At 37.7% G+C, this 18,787-nt stretch overlaps 1 protein-coding gene across 1 annotated transcript; it reads right to left on the bottom strand.

The window, feature by feature from the left end:
- Nucleotides 1–2,339: 2,339 nt before the first annotated feature.
- LOC141284317 (CBP80/20-dependent translation initiation factor-like) lies at nt 2,340–11,834 on the bottom strand. Its single transcript, XM_073817323.1, has 7 exons — nt 11,629–11,834; nt 9,268–9,339; nt 7,271–7,393; nt 7,119–7,189; nt 4,241–4,345; nt 2,491–2,566; nt 2,340–2,384 (listed from the first exon to the last, which is right to left on the bottom strand). Exons 1-7 carry the CDS (start codon nt 11,806–11,808, stop codon nt 2,340–2,342), a joined length of 672 nt encoding a protein of 223 aa, XP_073673424.1. The 5' UTR covers nt 11,809–11,834.
- Nucleotides 11,835–18,787: the final 6,953 nt, after the last annotated feature.

The raw sequence follows: 18,787 nt of genomic DNA, 5'->3' as shown, positions 1-18,787 counted from the left end.
ATAACTGTGAGAAATAAACTGAGAATAATGTCAGAATTGTGTGAAGTAAACTTGAAATTGTGAGGAAAGAGTCTGAATCGCAAGACATTAAACGCGCAATTGCAGGAAAGTCAGAATTGCAAGCAATACACTCGCAATTGCAAAGAAGTCATAATTGTGAGAAAAGAAGTCAGGATTGCAGGAAATAAACGTGCAATAGTGAAAGAGTCAGAATTGCAAGAAAATTTAGAATTGAAAGAAATAAACTTGCAATTGTGAAAAAAAGTCTGAATTGTGAGAAAAAAATGGGAATTGCAAGTAATAAGATCGTAATTGCAAGAAAATAGTCAGAATTGCAGGAAATAAACTTGCAATAGCGAGAAAGTCGCAATTGCGAGAAAAAAGTTAGAATTGTGAGAAAAAAATGGAATTGCAAGAAATAAGCTCATAATCGCAAGAAAAAAAAGTCAGAATTTCAAGAAAAAAATGGAAATGGCAAGAAATTAGCTCGTAATTGGAAGAAAAAAGTCAGAATTGCGAGAAACAAAGTAAGAATTGCAGAAAAATAAACTTGCAATTGCAAGAAAGTCAGAATTGCAAACATTACACTTGCAAATGCAAAAAAGTCATAACTGTGAGAAATAAACTGAGAATAATGTCAGAATTGTATGAAGTAAACTTGAAATTGTGAGGAAAAAGTCTGAATTGCAAGAAATTAAACGCGCAATTGCAGGAAAGTCAGAATTGCAAGCAATACACTCGCAATTGCAAAAAAGTCAGAATTGTGAGAAAAGAAGTCAGGATTGCAGGAAATAAACGTGCAATAGTGAAAGAGTCAGAATTGCAAGAAAATTTAGAATTGAAAGAAATAAACTTGCAACTGTGAAAAAAGTCTGAATTGTGAGAAAAAAATGGGAATTGCAAGTAATAAGCTCGTAATTGCAAGAACATAGTCAGAATTGCAGGAAATAAACTTGCAATTGTGAGAAAAAAGTTAGAATTGTGAGAAAAAAATGGAATTGCAAGAAATAAGCTCGTAATTGGAAGAAAAAAGTCAGAATTGCGAGAAAAAAAGTTAGAATTGCAAGAAATTAAACTCACAATTACCCAAGAAAGTCAGAATTGCGAGCAATACACTTGCAATTGCAATTGCAATTGCAAAAAAAAAAAAAAAAAAAAAATCATAACTGTGAGAAAAGGAGTCAAAATTGCAGAAAATAAATAATTGCAAATTCGGTATTGTGAGGAAAAAAGATGACAAAGTACATACTGACATAGACTAATTATAGGTTTATAAACATTCGGAATGCGTGTGCATCATGGTTGCTGAAAACCCAGGAAAAAGACAGCAATTACAACTAGAGAATTACAAGGATACGGTACAAAATAGTTAGATTTAAAAAAAAAAAAAAAAAGAATATACAGTAGATTATCATTATCAGATGTCATTTTCAAGATGTTCTCCACTTATTACAAGATTTTGCCGACCCAGTGATAGGCACTGTTATTCAACTAAACTTACAGATCCAAAACAGGGATGACGTTTTTTTTTTTTATGGGTGGCAGAAAACAATATTTTAGAGTTAAATCGAGTTATAAAGTCAGAATTAGCAGATATAAACTTGCATTTGTAAGAAAAAAGTCAGAATTGTGAGATAAAATAAATAAATGTAATGCAAAAATATTAACGGTAATAGATTTAAATAATATTTCATGCTGTAACTGTGGGGCTAACACAATACATCTTCTATGAACAGCATATCAATATTATGACCTATCGTTTAAATCAAAATGATGCTTTAAAATTATGCAGTTTTCATCCATAGCCTGTCTCTTTCAACATCTGCATTTCGCTTTAAATGGTGTCTTTGATGGCAGTATTTTATAAAAATGGTTTGCATTCCGATTTTGACATCAAAAGGCACAAAAATATATATTTTTCTCTTATTCCATGGATTTTAGTCATTTACCTCCACTTATTACCAGAGTTTCAGAGTGACGTCTACTCTAAATTGATCTATACTACTGCATCAACAGCTTTGTTTAGTACCAATGTACTTTGTATTAATATTTTCTATACACATTTTGTTTACAGTTTATTTTTTACTTAAATCTTTGGTAATTTTGTTGTTTGTTCTTGTCAATCTTTTAAGTATATACAATCTTTTATAGTTTACACAGGAACAAAAGGAATGGAGACAAAGTCAATTTAGCATTAAAATATGCAAGCACAATAGTCTACCATTCACAATCCTGAGCAGAAATGACCATTTTACAAGAGCCAAGTCCAGTAATATCACCCACACTGTTCGTATCATCCTTTCACCACTAGATGTCAGTGTTGGATCAGTTCAAATAAATCATGTTCCAGCTTCTCTCCACCAGAGGACGCTCTTCTCTACACACTAATGGCACACAGCAGAACATATCTTTTCTTCAAATGCTTTTTCCTGATTGCAGACAGACTCCAGAAGAATTAAGGAAGAATCAAAGCTCAAGCTAATTTCTTACCGGCAGGCTGGGCAGGAATTTCTCCATGTTGTCCAGGTCGATACCATCATCATCGTCGAATTTGCCCTTTATCATCCTGTGAACAGACAGACATGACAAGATTTGGCATAATGTGTTTTTTTGAGGAGTAATATTTGATACATCAGGTTTTTATGGCTCATCAAGTATGACATGGTGAGAATATGAAGGAAAACAAAAATATTTATGTGACCCTGGACCACAAAACTAAAGTAGTCTTAAGTAGCATGGGTATGTGTGTCAGTATATGGCTATATAGCCAAAAATACATTGTATTGGTCAAAATGATTAATTTTTCTCTTATGCCAAAAATCATTAGGATATTAAGTAAAGATCATGTTCCATAAAGATATTTTGTAAATTACCAACTGTAAAGATATCAAAACTGAATTTTTAATTAGTAATATGCATTGCTAAGAACTTCATTTGGACAACTTTAAATACGATTTTCTAAGCGTTTCGATTTTTGCACCCTCAGATTACAGATGTTCAAATAGTTGTATCTCAGCCAAATATAATCCTCTCTTGACAAACCATACATCAGTGAAAAGCTTATTTACTCATCTTAGATCTCAATTCTCTGAATAAAAACAGATTTTGTGGTCCATGGTCACATATAGACAAAAAGTGATGAAAAATGATTAAAAAAAAAACAAAACAATTAATGGTCACTTTATATCTCCAATTATATGCCTCAGTAAGACAAAATGTACATGCTTCAAACATATAATGCAATGTAATCCAATGACGATTGAGAGATGAACAAATAAACACTCCTCTTAAGCCTGTGGATCATATCTAAAAATCACACTTTAATAATTAAAAAAATGTTTGTATGGATAATCAACTTCAGGCCAGTAAGTGTTTATCTTGAAATATTACAATCAATGTATGTGACCCTGGACTTAAGCAGCCAAAAATACATTGTACAGGTCAAAATGATAAATTTTTCTTTTATGCCAAAAATTATTAGGATATTAAGTAAAGATCATGTTTCATCAGTATATTTTGAAATTTCCTACTGTAAATATATGAAAACTTAATTTCTGATTAGTAATATGCATTGCTAAGAACTTCATTTGGACAACTTTAAAGCTGATTTTCTCAGTATTTAGATTTTTTGCACCCTCAGATTATACATTTTCAAATAGCTGCATCTCAGCCAAATATTGTCCTATCCATACATCAACGGAAAGCTTATTTCATCAGCTTTTGGATGATGTATAAACCTCAATTTAAAAAAAATTGACCCTTATGACTGCTTTTGTGGTCGAGGGTCACATATACGTTTCCTTTATAAAAAATAACCCATTTTCACAGCACAAAGACACATCTGTCCAATTATACTAAAATGCTTTTTATTTGCTAAAACTATAAACTATCAATCAGGTTTTTAATTTTTGATTAAGTTGAGGCCTTAGAAATGTACATCAAATATGACACAGTAGTCTTTTTTAGGGTTAAATTCTCTCAATGCATCCATTTCTCATTCCTCCAGTAGAGGGCATTAAGGAGCCGAGCGCCACATAAACACACAGCCACACCCCATTACAGCTCACAACAATACCGAACACTGAAAACGCAGATCTGCATACAAATTTACCTCAAATTAAAGCATCAGTCTAAATAAACTTGTATAAATGCATTGAGTGCATTACTGTGAAGTGATTCCGACTGCATCTCTGTATGTGTGACCTGAGGTCAGTGTTATTGAAGGTATTGTCTGTCATACCCCTCTCTGTCGATGTGCGGGAGGTGTTTTGGTGTCCCTCTGTACGGCCTTCTGTGAAACTGTGAGAAATCCAGTTTCTCCGGCTGCATGTCCCACGTAGCGCCTCTGTGAACACGAACATAGACATTAATACACAAACAATAGGAATATCCTTTACTACTGTATATTTACACTTAAACCTAAAAAGTCACATTGTAGCCCAAAAATAAAACGCTGAAAGCTTTATTAAATGCAACGTGACAAGCTCATTCAAAGCTTCCATTTCTCCCTGTTCCAGGACTGTTGCACTAATCTGCTGAAACTCGAGACATACTGATATGCTTAAATCTCTGTGGAGACGCTAATTAGCTCAGGCACTTTTTCTTTTTCTTCCTAAAATCCACGGAATAAATAAAGACCCTCAGAGCTTGTTTTGAAAGGCGATATGAAGCTCTGAACAGATTATAGTGGCGTAACTCTGCAAACTAAACTGAAAGATCTAGAGAAAACTAAAACACGGCTTATGAAATCTATAACATACAAAAGTTTGTGGGCAATTTTTTTTTTTTTTGATATTTTGAAATGAATAGCTTTAATCTGCAAGGATGCATTAAAATGTTCAGAAGTGACAGTAAAGACATGTTGCTAAAGATATCTATTTCAAATAAGTGCTGTTCTAGTATTCAGCTACTTTCTATTCATCAAGGAATCCTGAAAAATCAAATGTATCATTGTTTCCACAAAAACTATTGGACTACTGGACTAAAAAGGCTTATCTATTTCAAATAAGGAATGTTCTTATGAACTTTCTATTCATCAAGGAACCCTGAAAAATCAAATGCATCATTGTTTCCACAAAAAATATTTGTCAGCACAACTGTCTTCAACATTTATTGCAAAAAAAAGGCTTATCTTACTTAGTATTTTTGTCTTGTTTCTAGCCAAAATATCTAAAAATTCTTAAATTAAGATGCGTTTACTGGATAAGCAAAATTACATAAGATATAGATGTTTTTTTATTCTAAAGAAATTAATAGCTTTATTCTGCAAGGATGCATTAAATTGTTCAGAAGTGACAGTAAAGACATGTTGCTAAAGATATCTATTTCAAATAAGTGCTGTTCTATTCAGCTACTTTCTATTCATCAAGGAATCCTGAAAAATCAAATGCATCATTGTTTCCACAAAAACTAGTGGACTACTGGACTATTAAAACTGTTTTCAACATTTACTGCAAAAAAAAAAGGCTTATCTAACTTATTTTCTCTTGTTTCTAGTCAAAATATCTAAAAACTCTTACATTAAGATGCATTTACTGGATAAGCAAAATTACGAAAGATATTTAGATATATGTTTTTTATTCTAAAGAAATTAACAGCTTTATTCTGCAAGGATGCATTAAATTGTTCAGAAGTGACAGTAAAGACATTTATAATGTTGCTAAAGATATCTATTTCAAATAAGGAATGTTCTTATGAACTTTCTATTCATCAAGGAACCCTGAAAAATCAAATGCATCATTGTTTCCACAAAAAATATTTGTCAGCACAACTGTTTTCAACATTTATTGCAAAAAAAGGCTTATCTTACTTAGTATTTTTGTCTTGTTTCTAGCCAAAATATCTAAAAATTCTTAAATTAAGATGCGTTTACTGGATAAGCAAAATTACATAAGATATAGATGTTTTTTTATTCTAAAGAAATTAATAGCTTTATTCTGCAAGGATGCATTAAATTGTTCAGAAGTGACAGTAAAGACATTTATAATGTTGCTAAAGATATCTATTTCAACTAAGTGCTGTTCTTATGAACTTTCTATCCATCAAGGAATCCTGAAAAATCAAACGTATCATTGTTTCCACAAAAATATTGGACAGCACAACTGTTTTCAACATTTATTGCAAAAAAAAAAAAGCTTATCTCACTTAGTATTGTCTTGTTTCTAGTCAAAATATTTAAAAATTCTTAAATTAAGATGCATTTACTGGATAAGCAAAATTACATAATATACTTAGTCTTGTTTCCGGGGGGGGGGGGGGGGGGGGACTAAATGAAGCGCATTTTGCTTAAAAGAAGCCAAATGATCTGCCAGTGGGGTATGTAAAATACTCTTGCTTTAAGAATATTTTACTTACCCCACTGGCAGATCATTTTACTTGTTTCCAGGGGGGGAAAAAACTAAACTAAGTGCATTTTGCTTAAACCAAGACTAAATATCTTGTGTCATTTTGCTTTTTTAGTAAATGCATTTTAATAAAATAATTTTTAGATATGTTGACTAGAAACAAGACAAAAATACTAAATAAGATAAGCCTTAAAAATCGGAAATGTTGCTTGACCAGCAAATCAGCATATTAGAATTGTTTCTGAAGGATCATGTGACACTGAAGACTAGAGTAATGATGCTAAAAATTCAGCTTTTCATCACAGGAATAAATTACACTTTAACATAGATTCTCATAGAAAACAGCTATTTTGAATTGCAAATATATTTTACAATTTTACAGTTATTTTTAATCTTGTAAACGCAAACTGGTGAAAACAGTTGATGCTGACTTTAGCACTGATGTTTACACACAGCTCAAATCTAACATAAGAGGAACTAGCCTCTAGTATGTGTGAGAGAAAGAGAGAGGCCTGAAGGTGACGGCCTCATTAATTAAATTTAGCCTGTGACGAGGTTTAAATTAGACTGTGAGTCAGCAGCACTAAAGCACAAGCAGAAAAACCAGAGCGGATGAAAATATTCACTGACCCCTGAAAATATGGACACATATCAACAATCTGACTGACGCATCAAAAGGAATATAGTTTTTATTTAATTGAATCATCACTAAGCCATATCACGAGTTTGGATTTATTTCAATTATTCATGCAGCCCTATGTGTGTGAATCTCACCCATGACAGTCTAGGTTTGCGGCCCAAATGTCCGTCCCCAGGACGTCGAAAGAAGTTTCTCTGTTTCCATTCTAAAACACACACATTGTGAAAGTTTAAAAACATGGAAAAAAATTTCCTGATGACATCAGTGCATGTCTATATTATCTTACCTTCGCTGGGGCTCTGAACTGGTTGTTACGTCCTCGGCTGCCTGATCTAGAACCAGAACCTTGTCGAGAACCTGAACTGGGTCTAGAACCGGTGCTGCCATTGCTGCTGTGCTCCCAATCATCCTAAAAGACAGACAAGATTCATTCAGATTCAGACGCTGGAGGTTAACATGGATGCATTTACTAAATCATTCAACATATACAGACTACATTTAAAAAGTAAAAAATAAATAAATAAATTTAAGTTACTTAAATTCATAAGGACTCCTCTGCTCTGAAGACTTTTTAAGGACTTCAATTGTGGAAGCACAAATTACTCCATCTCCAAAATAAGGTTTCCTGATAATTTACTTACTCCCATGTCATCCAAGATGTTCATGTGTATCGTTCTTCAGTCACAAAGAAATTACGTTTTTTTGTGGAATACAGTCCAGGATTTCTCTCTATATAGTGGACTTCAATGGTGCTCAATGGATTGAAGGTTAAAAAAGCAGTTTCAGTGCAGCTTCAAAGAACTCTAAACAATCCCAGCCGAGGAACAAGGGTCTTATCTAGCTAAACGATTGTTCAATAGTGTATAAATATTTATATTTTTTAAGAAAATTACCGAAACTGCATTTTTAACCTTCAATCCGTTGAGCACCATTGAAGTCCACTATATGGAGAAAAATCCTGGAATGGAAAGTTTTCCTCAAAAAACCTAATTTCTTTGCGACTGAAGAAAGAAAAAAAATGAATATCTTGGATGACATGGGGGTGAGCGAATTGTCAGGAAGTTTTAATTCTGGAAGTGAAGCATCCAAAATAAATTTAATAACACAAAAATAAGCACAAATTTATTTCTGCAACACATGTTCTCACTTTGAGAATAACTAAAACTAAATTCAATCTAGAAAACACTACAAAAATATCCAGTAAAAACTATACTGATAAGGACACACTGACATTATATTAGGTAATATCACAAGAAAATATGGTGCCAAGCCTATATATAACATGCATGTTGAGTATGTCAAATGAGACATCAGATGCTTTAGAGCATGTGCAGCAGCAAAACACATGACGTCAACATAGTGAATGTTCACAGGCACGCTCAGTGACCTCATCGCATCATGTGACCTCAGACCACAATACTGTCACTGTGCAATTCACAATGCTCTCTCACACACTGGAAAACAACACATACACACAACATACATGCAGCACACAGTGCATCTAACCTTCTCATGTGTGCCCTCTTTAATATTTAATATACACACAAATAAAGCATATGGCTGGCAGCTTTAGTCTGCCCCAGTGTCACTAATGAGGGAACATTCAGAACACAGTGATGCATCAGTCTGGATAATCACGTATATGAGATATGAACTCAGAGTTGTGAGATCTTGTGGTAGAAACAAGCTTCCACAGTATTGTACACAGAATAAAATAAATGCAGTATATCATCTCTCATTTAACAAAACTCTCAAGAGTACTTGAGGTCAAAGAGAAAGCTGACCAGAAACTGACTGACAGGCAATCAGCTAGCAGAGCTAGAAATACTTGCATACAGTGCGATGTTTGTGTCTTCATTTTAAAAAAAGCATCTAACTGCACTTTGACAAACAACATGCCATCCAGACACCTGTAATGTGCTATTTTTACAACTATGATTTGGGACGCTCTAACCCTAATCTCACACATTATTCAGGGCGGACAGTTTTGTAAACTGGGACCAAGGGCTAGTTTGAAGTTCCTTTGTTCTCTGTCTCCATCCATTAATATACTTGTCTGTAAAGTTTTATGATGACATCTGTTTCAGAACACCTAGAGTCATTTTCGAACATTTTAACACTAATGATGTCTCTGCACTGGAGGCGACTGCAACAGATGCTTTCACAGCTTCATCAGTTATAAGAAGACAAATGAGTTGACGAGCCAATCGTGTCTGGTGGGGACAGGGTGTTACAGAAGAGTTACGAATCGGACGCACATACACACACACATACAATACTCACTGGTTTGGACGAGCCCCTGCCCCGTGAGGACGACCAGCTCCCGTCAATCTTATCACTGCAGTCTTCTGTCCACTGAGAGACAGAGAGAAAGAGACAGAGACAGCTTTAGTGTCAAATTTGACTTTGTTTTGAATATTACTTGCTAAAAGAGAATCACAGGACATCATCCTCAACACAACTTTTGTGGGATAGGGTGTTTTTCACCTATGAGCTGCAGGACGGAGTGTGTTTGGTACGGGATAGGGTTTGTTTCACCCTGGAGGTGCGGAGTAGGTTGGGTTTGGTGTGGGATAGGGCGTTTTTTACCTGTGAAGTGCGGGACAGGGTGTGTTTCACCCGTAAGGAGTGGGATAGGGTGTTTTTCACCCGTGAGATGCAGGACGAGGTGTGTTTGGTGCGGAATCGGGTGTTTTTCACCCATGAGGTGCAGGATGGAGTGTGTTTGGTGCGGGATAGGGTTTGTTTCACCCTGGAGGTGCGGAGCAGGTTGGGTTTGGTGTGGGATAAGGCGTTTTTTACCCATGAGCTGCAGGACGAGGTGTGTTTGGTGCGGAATAGGATGTTTTTTACCCATGAGATGCAGGATGGAGTGTGTTAGGTGTAGGATAGGGTGTTTTTCACCCGTAAGGAGTGGGATAGGGTGTTTTTCACCCGTGAGATGCAGGACGAGGTGTGTTTGGTGCGGAATCGGGTGTTTTTCACCCATGAGGTGCAGGATGGAGTGTGTTTGGTGCGGGATAGGGTTTGTTTCACCCTGGAGGTGCGGAGCAGGTTGGGTTTGGTGTGGGATAAGGCGTTTTTTACCCATGAGCTGCAGGACGAGGTGTGTTTGGTGCGGAATAGGATGTTTTTTACCCATGAGATGCAGGATGGAGTGTGTTAGGTGTAGGATAGGGTGTTTTTCACCCGTAAGGAGTGGGATAGGGTGTTTTTCACCCGTGAGATGCAGGACGAGGTGTGTTTGGTGCGGAATCGGGTGTTTTTCACCCATGAGGTGCAGGATGGAGTGTGTTTGGTGCGGGATAGGGTTTGTTTCACCCTGGAGGTGCGGAGCAGGTTGGGTTTGGTGTGGGATAAGGCGTTTTTTACCCATGAGCTGCAGGACGAGGTGTGTTTGGTGCGGAATAGGATGTTTTTTACCCATGAGATGCAGGATGGAGTGTGTTAGGTGTAGGATAGGGTGTTTTTCACCCGTGAGGTGTGGGGCAGGTTGGCTTTGGTGTAGGATAGGGTGTTTTTTTTTTTTTTTACCTGTGAGGTGCAGGACAGGGTGCTGTGTTTCACTCGTAAGGTGTGGGACGCGGTGTGTTTGGTGTGAGACAGGGTGTGTTTTACCTGTGAGGCGCAGGATAGGGTGTTTTTTACCTGTGAGGTGTGGGATAAGATAGGATGTTTTTCACCTGTGAGGTGCAGGATGTGGTGTTTTTCAACTGTGAGGTGCAGGATAGGGTGTTTTTTACCTGTGAGGTGCAGGACAGGGTGCTGTGTTTCACTCGTAAGGTGTGGGACGGGGTGTGTTTGGTGTGAGACAGGGTGTGTTTTACCTGTGAGGTGTGGGATAGGATGTTTTTCACCTGTGAGGTGCAGGATGGGGTGTTTTTTAACTGTGAGGCGCAGGATAGGGTGTTTTTCACCTGTGAGGTGCAGGATGGGGTGTTTTTTGACTGTGAGGCGCAGGATAGGGTGTTTTTCACCTGTGAGGTGCAGGACAGGGTGGTGCGTTTCACTGTGAGACGGGCTGTGTTTGGTGTGAGACAGTGTGTGTTTTACCTGTAAGGTAGGGTGTTTTTCACCCATGAGCTGCAGGATGAAGTGTGTTTGGTGCGGGATAGGGTTTGTTTCATTTTTGGGGTGCAGGATGGAGTGTGTTAGGTGGGGGATAGAGTGTTTTTCACCCATAAGGTCCATGATTAGGCGTTTGTCACCCATGTTGTGTGGGATGGGGTGTGTTTTTTTTCCGCGAGGTGCGAGATGGGGTGTGTTTTATCTGTGATGTGCGAGATGGGATGTGCTTCACCCATGAGGTGCGGGATGGGGTGTGTTTGGTGCGGAATGGGGTGTGTTTGGTGCGGAATGGGGTGTGTTTCACCCGTGAGGTGCAGGAGAGGGTGTGTTTTATCTGTGAGGTGCGGGATGGGTTTGCTTCAACCGTGTGTTAAAGGTCGGGGTGTGTTTGGGGCAGGATAGTGTGTGTTTTTTCCTGTGAGATGTGGGATAGGGTGTGTTTGGTGTGGGATGGGGTGTGTTTTACCCGTGAGGTGCAGGAGAGGGTGTGTTTTATCTGTGAGGTGCGGGATGGGTTTGCTTCAACCGTGGGTTGAAGGACTGGGTGTGTTTGGGGCAGGATAGTGTGTGTTTTACCTGTGAGGTGTGGGACGGGGTCTTGTCCACCTCCTGGTCAGTTTCGTTTTTGTCGCTCAGGATTCCCTGCACCTGATACTCGAGCACGTAGCTGTCGATGAAGCGCTCCAGCTCCTCGATCTCCTGCGAGCGCGTGCTTCCCGCCTCTGAAGACGCTGACGCTACCGATGAGCTCTCCATGGCAACCAGCCCAGTGAGGGGAGGGAGGGACGGGAGCTGTGGGCGGAGCATAGAGAAAAAGGAAGTTTTTAGTAACGTAAAAAAATGTGAATTGACATTTCAAATGGAGAATATCCATTTTTTTATGATTATTCACAATGATTTTTATTACAATGATTTCATATGACATCCAAAAGTACATTAATGTTATGTTCAGGCCCAGCATACTGGCTGATGAGAGATTTCTATATTTTTTTAGTACATACATAACATAAAAAATGAGCTGTGGTTAAATTACTCCATTGGGTTTTGCATTACATAATGACAGCTCTGGGTGGGACGACATGCACTGCTTACACCAGGTGACAGAGAGAGAGAGAGAGAGAAAGGGAGAGTTTAATCTGGTGTTAAGTCAATACTTGAATCTTGGCCAAGCAAAGAGGATTTACAACTGGAGCAGCACCATATTACCAGCACACATCCACGATAACACACACAAGGGCTCTGTTTATACTTATAGAACACATTTGCTCATATTTAGCATGATTTGCACAGTTTAGCAACTGTTATTCATGATCTGTGCATGGATCCACTGTGTACATATTCATCATGTTCCCAAACACAGAGCATTAGAGTAACCAGAGATCTGACAGATCCAATGAAAGAAAGACATGGGCGAGACTGACAAAGCCAGAGCAGGGGAAATAGAAAGAGGAAGCACAAGCATATGGCAGGAAGTCTAACTGCTGGAGGACAATGAATGTTCTGAAGATCTACATCTGCAGCTGTTCTATCATCTGTCCAATCTATTGATTATCAATATCTGCTCTACATCACAGCTTATTCTAGTTACAAACTGACAACCTAAAGAGAAAGAAGCCAAAAAACCCACATAATCCAGGCACAGATCTTTTTATGTTATGATTAGGGGTGGATTTAGAAATTTATCAGCTTTTGACAATATTCAATACATAAATTAATCAGAGAAACCATTCAACCAAACCATAGCCAGTTAGATTAAAACTTCTTGTCTACGGGGACTTCCGGTGGCGCGTAAGTGAGAATGGCAGCATAAAATTTAGCTCTGACATCGGCCAAATACAATCCCCGGAATTCAAGTGCGTTAGTTCTTTATTGCAGAAGTTAAATTGAAGGGAAAAGAACGGGGATCAACATTTAAAATGAGGTCAAGTTCAAGAGGCACTAGAGAGAAAGAAGTTGAGAAGGGGCAGAGGGAGCTCGCCAACAAAGTCGGTCTAAGGAAAGATGGCGACATTGAAGAAGACGATGGCTCGGCGGCCGCGCTTAGCTCTATACGCAAAGCAGTGAGCGAAGCCATGACTAAAGGTATGATCGACTGGAAGTCGGAAATGAAAAAAGAACTTTCTGATTTCCGAGTGACCCTTCGGCAGGACTTAAAAGAACAGTTGGATGAGATGACGACCGAAATAAACCAAAAATTTCAAGACGTTAGTGTCCAAATGGAGGAAACTGCTCGTCGCGTGGACGATCTGGAGCGAAGCACGGCGGAGTCGGAAAGGTGGGACATTGGCGTTAAAGACACCCTATTACAACTTCTCCGTAACCAAAGAACACTTCAGTCAAAGCTGTCGGATTTGGAAGGCCGTTCGCGCCGTAATAATATTCGAATATACGGGGTGTCTGAGAATGCAGAGGGCTCATCTATGTCCTGCTTCATTGAGAACTTAATTAAAACAGAACTGGGGGATCTGTTGGAGTTGAATCAGGGGGATGACCTCGGTATCGAAAGGGCCCATAGAGCACTGATCCCTAAGCCCCCCGCGGGGATGCCTCCGCGTTCAATCGTTGTCCGGTTCCTACAATTTACAATGAAAGAAAAAATCCTGCACACAGCATGGAAGAAGAAAATCTTGATGGAGGGAAAAAGGGTGTACTTTGATCATGACTACGCCGAAGAGGTGCAACAAAAGAGAAAGGAATATGCCCCAATCAAAAGAGCGCTCCGGGATAAAAAAATCCGTTTTCAAACACCACTGTCTAAGATGCGTGTGCACTTGGATTCAGGTATCGTCACCTACAACAACGCTTTCGAAGCAGCGGAGGATCTGACCAAAAGAGGTATCGCGATAGGTCCAATTCAGCCGAGTAAGACGATAGGAGTCACGGAGGAGGACATCACGGGACTTCTCCCGTGGAGTGTATCTCGTAAGCGCCGAGGGGGGAGATCGCCTGAGTTTCGGGAATGTATCCGAGAGAAACTCAGAGGTTTCGAGAGGAAGCATAATGAGAACCTGACTGAAGAGAACTGATTGGTGTTTAACATCTCAGGCCAGACAGAATAAGTCAAGACGATGGGAATTTAAATAGTATCACCCTCTTTCAATATAGGTAACGTTACTCACACGAACTGGACAGAATGTTATTATGTTACTTTTGATAATTTGACCTCTTCAATACGATTGGCTAGTAAGAAGGGCTGATGCAAGCAATGCAGTTTGTGCCACAACTAATTTTTCTAGGTACTCACTAATACATTTCCTTTTCTTTTTTTGTTCGCGAATGAGGGGCCCCACCTAGTGGCCACTCCCCCTCATTGTCGCTAGAGGAGAAAATGTATCCTCTTGTTTGGAAGTTCAGTTTTGAAATTTACTTAGAAGTGTATGAAAGTTATGTGTGTTCATTTGTTCCTATTTACATATATTATTACTTGTGGTCTGGTTTTAAGGATGGGTTGGGTGCAGGTTTTTCTTTAAACAGAGAAAAATGTTTTTTCAGTTTTATAATATTTTATCCCTAAATGTAAATGGGCTAAACAATCCCATAAAAAGGAGTAAACTTATCTCAAAATTAAAGAAAGAGAAAATTAATATGGCATTCTGGCAAGAGACCCATTTATCTACCGATGAGCATGAAAAACTTAAGAACCGGGGTTTTCGTAATACTTTCTACTCTTCATGCAAAGATGGTAAGAAAAGGGGAGTCGCAATCTTAATACCGAACTCAGTTTGTTTTGAACTAGTCTCAGAAATAAAGGACAAAGCTGGCAGATATATTCTAGTTAAAGGTAAACTTGAACATAAGGATGTTACATTATTAAATGTGTATGCCCCGCCTGGGAGCAATACAGCTTTTTTCAGGAAGATTTTTGATTTAATAGTAAATGAAACAAGTGGTACTCTCATATGTGCAGGAGATCTAAATATATTACTAAATCCTAGGCTGGATGCAAGCAGTGGAGGAAGGAAAAGGTCTCCCTCTGAGATTATGGTGGGAAATATGATGCGTGACTTGGGTTTAATAGATATTTGGCGAGATGTCAATGGTACAGATCAGGATTTTACTTTTTACTCGGCCCGTCATAACACCTTTTCTAGAATAGATTATTTTCTCATGTTTGGCAAAGATCGGCATAGGATTAAGGAATGTAGAATAGGCCAGAGGGATCTTTCTGATCATTCTGGATTATATTTAAAGTTACATCTCGATCACGCCCCTAAAAAAACTGTATGGAGGCTAAATACTAGTCTGTTAAACAGTGATATATTTAAAACCAAAATGAAAGAAGAATTGAAGATATTTCTGGAACTCAATGATAATGGAGAAGTAAATCCAGTTATATTGTGGGACACAGCAAAAGCTTTTATTAGGGGGAAAATCATAGTTTACACATCTTTACAAAAAAAGTTAAAAGCTAAAAAGTTGTCTGATCTAGAAACAAAACTTAGAGAGTTAGAGCTGTTTCACAGCTCCACAAAAGATCCCTCTGTCCTTTTACAAATGAGACCTATAAAACAGGAAATTGACAAAATACACAGTGAGGAAGTTGAAAAAAAAATACGTTTTATGAAGCAGCGGTTCTATGAAGCAGGTCCAAAAGCAACTAAAGTGTTAGCCTGGAGGCTACGTAGGCAGCAGGCAGAAAGGGCAATATATAAAATTAGAGACCCTACGTCAAACATAGTTACCACAAATTTGGAGGGAATTCAAAAATCATTTGAAACATACTATAGATTACTATACACCCAACCTGAGAGTGCAAATAGGCAAGAAATTGAACAGTTCTTAAATTCGTTAAATCTTCCCACCCTAGGAAAAGTGCATAATGAAGAACTCACTTCAGAGATCTCAATGGAGGAAATAGATAAGACAATTACCTCTCTTAAATCTGGTAAATCGCCAGGTACGGATGGATTCCCACCGGAATGGTATAAGTCATTGAGGGAGCCACTACTTCCTCTGCTTGTATCTTGTTTTAACCATATTATGGTAGGAGGGTCTCTCCCCCCATCATGGGGGGAAGCCTATATCTCTGTAATTCTAAAGGAGGGTAAGGACAAGCTTGACTGCAAATCATATAGGCCAATAAGTGTATTGAATTCGGACTATAAACTGTTTACATCAATTTTGTCAAAGAGGATGGAAAAGATAATGCCATCCCTGATAGATTCAGACCAAACTGGGTTTGTCAGGGAGAGGCAAACCCATGACAATATTCGCAGATCCCTGCATATTATTGACTGTATTAATAAAAGGAAAAATAATGCAATCCTTCTCAGCCTAGATGCTGAGAAGGCTTTTGATTCCGTTGGCTGGGAATTTCTTTATCAAGTAATGGATAGATTCGGCTTTAGTAAAAAATTTATACAATGTATAAAGACAATATACTCAACACCAACAGCCATGATAAAGATAAATGGAAGCCTGTCTAATTCAATAGTGTTAAAACGAGGATGTAGACAGGGCTGCCCCATCAGTCCTTCCCTTTTTAATCTCTTTATAGAACCGTTGGCTCAAATGATAAGACAGGATGATGGGTTAGAGGGAATTGTTATAGGAGGAGTAGAATATAAAATCTGTTTGTATGCAGACGATGTACTGGTGACATTACAAAACCCAAGCTTAGGAGTGCCTTTGTTGATGGACACCCTAAAGTTATATGGGAGTTATTCAGGATATACACTCAATGTTCATAAAACTCAGGCTTTGACACTAAATTTTGTACCCACACAAGAATTAATAAATAAGTATAATTTTAATTGGAATTTACCACATATTCAGTATCTGGGCATATATTTACCAAAGGACTTATCCACTTTGTATACTCTAAATTATACCATATTAAACCAGAAAATGTACAGAGATTTGGACAGATGGACCTTGCTCCCCCTAGATATGGGTAGCAGGATAAGAGCTATCAAGATGAACATATTACCCAAATTATTGTACCTATTTACTGCGCTGCCAGTTGGGATCCCTCGTAAACAATTTAGAGAGTGGGACAAAAAAATATCTAGATTTATATGGAATAATGGGAGACCCAGAGTAAGATACACAGCTCTGCAATTACCAAGGGAAGTGGGTGGTATGGCACTACCGTGCCTGAGGGACTACCAGCTGGCGGCACAGTTGAGACCATTGGTTCTGTGGTGTTGTCCTAACTATACAGCAAAATGGAAGGATATAGAATTGTCTTTGATGGACACCCCTATACAATCAGTTCTAGGATGTTTAGAGCAGGTAAATGATATATTTCATGTAAGGAATCAGTGTGTGAGCCACTCAGTCAGAATGTGGAAGGAGGTGGTTAAACGTTTTAAGCTTCAAACGGAGGTTAAAGTATTGGGCTGGCCGGCCTATGATCCACACTTTACTCCAGCTCTGATTGACCATAGATATAAGATTTGGATCTCCCATGGTATAACTGCCCTTTGCAAAATTATATCAAACAGGGACCTGGATAGTTTTCAGAATCTATGTCAGAACTTTGCTCTAAATAGGCAAGACTTTTATCGGTACCTACAGGTACGGCATTTTTTTTGGACAGAGATCAGAAGCTCTAATGAGGGTGATTTTTCTAAATTAATCCAGATATTTATAGGTGCATATAAGGGTGAAAATATCAAAGGGGTTGTAGGCAAATTGTATGGTGCCATCTCTTCAATGAATAAAAACTCAACAGATTATGTTAGACAGAGATGGGAGAAAGACATGGGAATGGAAATACCAGAGGACATTTGGCTTCATGCATGGAAAACTCAGTGTTCCAGTACTCACTCATTGAACTGGAGAGATTTTGGTTGGAAATGTCTGATTAGATTTTTTATAACCCCCATGCAAAAATGTAAGTTCTCTGGGAGACAGTATCCTTGCTGGAGGGAGTGTGGTTCTGTACAAGCTGATGCAGCCCACATTTTTTGGTTATGTCCGCATATTCAGTGTTTTTGGGGCAGGGCGGGACAATTAATGTCTGAGATTATAGGTTTTAACATAGACGTGTCATTTCCCATTATGTTTTTAGGGGTTACTCCTGAGGGTTTGAATAAGAGTGACGTTTATCTCCTGAAGATTTTTTTAGTTGCTTGCAAAAAAGCAGTTACTAAATGTTGGCTAAAGAGAACCCCCCCCACTATGGACCTTCTTTTAAGTATTGTCAGTCAAATATGTTTCATGGAAAAAATGACCTTCTCTCTCCGATTACAGAAAGGTAAAGGGGAAAATTATTGGAGAAAATGGGATTGTTATTTACTTCAAACAAGCAATGGCTACTCCCACATTGCAACTTAATCCCAACCTGAAACAAATGTTTTCTGTTTTTCTTGTAAGACCACAGGTGATTGTTGTTGTTAATTGTTATCCTTTTTTTTTTTGTTGTGATTGTGACTTTCTTAATATATATTCCTGTTTACGCAAAATGTACATGAAAACTGAAAATTTGTCAAAAAAATAAAGTAAAAAAAAAAAAAAAAAAAATATATAATAATAAAAATAATCAAATAATTAATTAATACATTAATTTAATATTAATTAAATTAATAACAAATAAATGTAAAAACTTACAACAACGCAAAAAAGATTACAATTAAATAAAATAAAAAATAAGTTAATAAAATTAAATTTAAAAATCATAAAAATGTCACATATATAACTTATTCATTAAATTATATTATTTATTAATTGTATACTTTTTATTCACTTCTATTTTTTATGTCTGTCTCTTGGTTTGTGTGTATATAGTTAT

This window comes from Garra rufa, chromosome 14 (genome assembly GCF_049309525.1).
Source record: "Garra rufa chromosome 14, GarRuf1.0, whole genome shotgun sequence".
NCBI lineage: Eukaryota > Metazoa > Chordata > Actinopteri > Cypriniformes > Cyprinidae > Garra > Garra rufa.
Note: the sequence above shows the minus strand (reverse complement) of the source record. Positions and strands in the feature narration are given on the sequence as shown.

Excerpts from the sequence above, each read along its gene's own strand:
- LOC141284317 (XM_073817323.1), bottom strand. The coding sequence starts at position 11,808 with ATGGAGAGCTCATCGGTAGCGTCAGCGTCTTCAGAGGCGGGAAGCACG. Across the intron at positions 4,346-7,118 it reads GCAAACCTAGACTGTCATGG|AGGCGCTACGTGGGACATGC; the intron begins GTGAGATTCACA and ends TCGTGTTCACAG. Across the intron at positions 2,385-2,490 it reads AATTCCTGCCCAGCCTGCCG|TGTGTAGAGAAGAGCGTCCT; the intron begins GTAAGAAATTAG and ends GTGTGCCATTAG.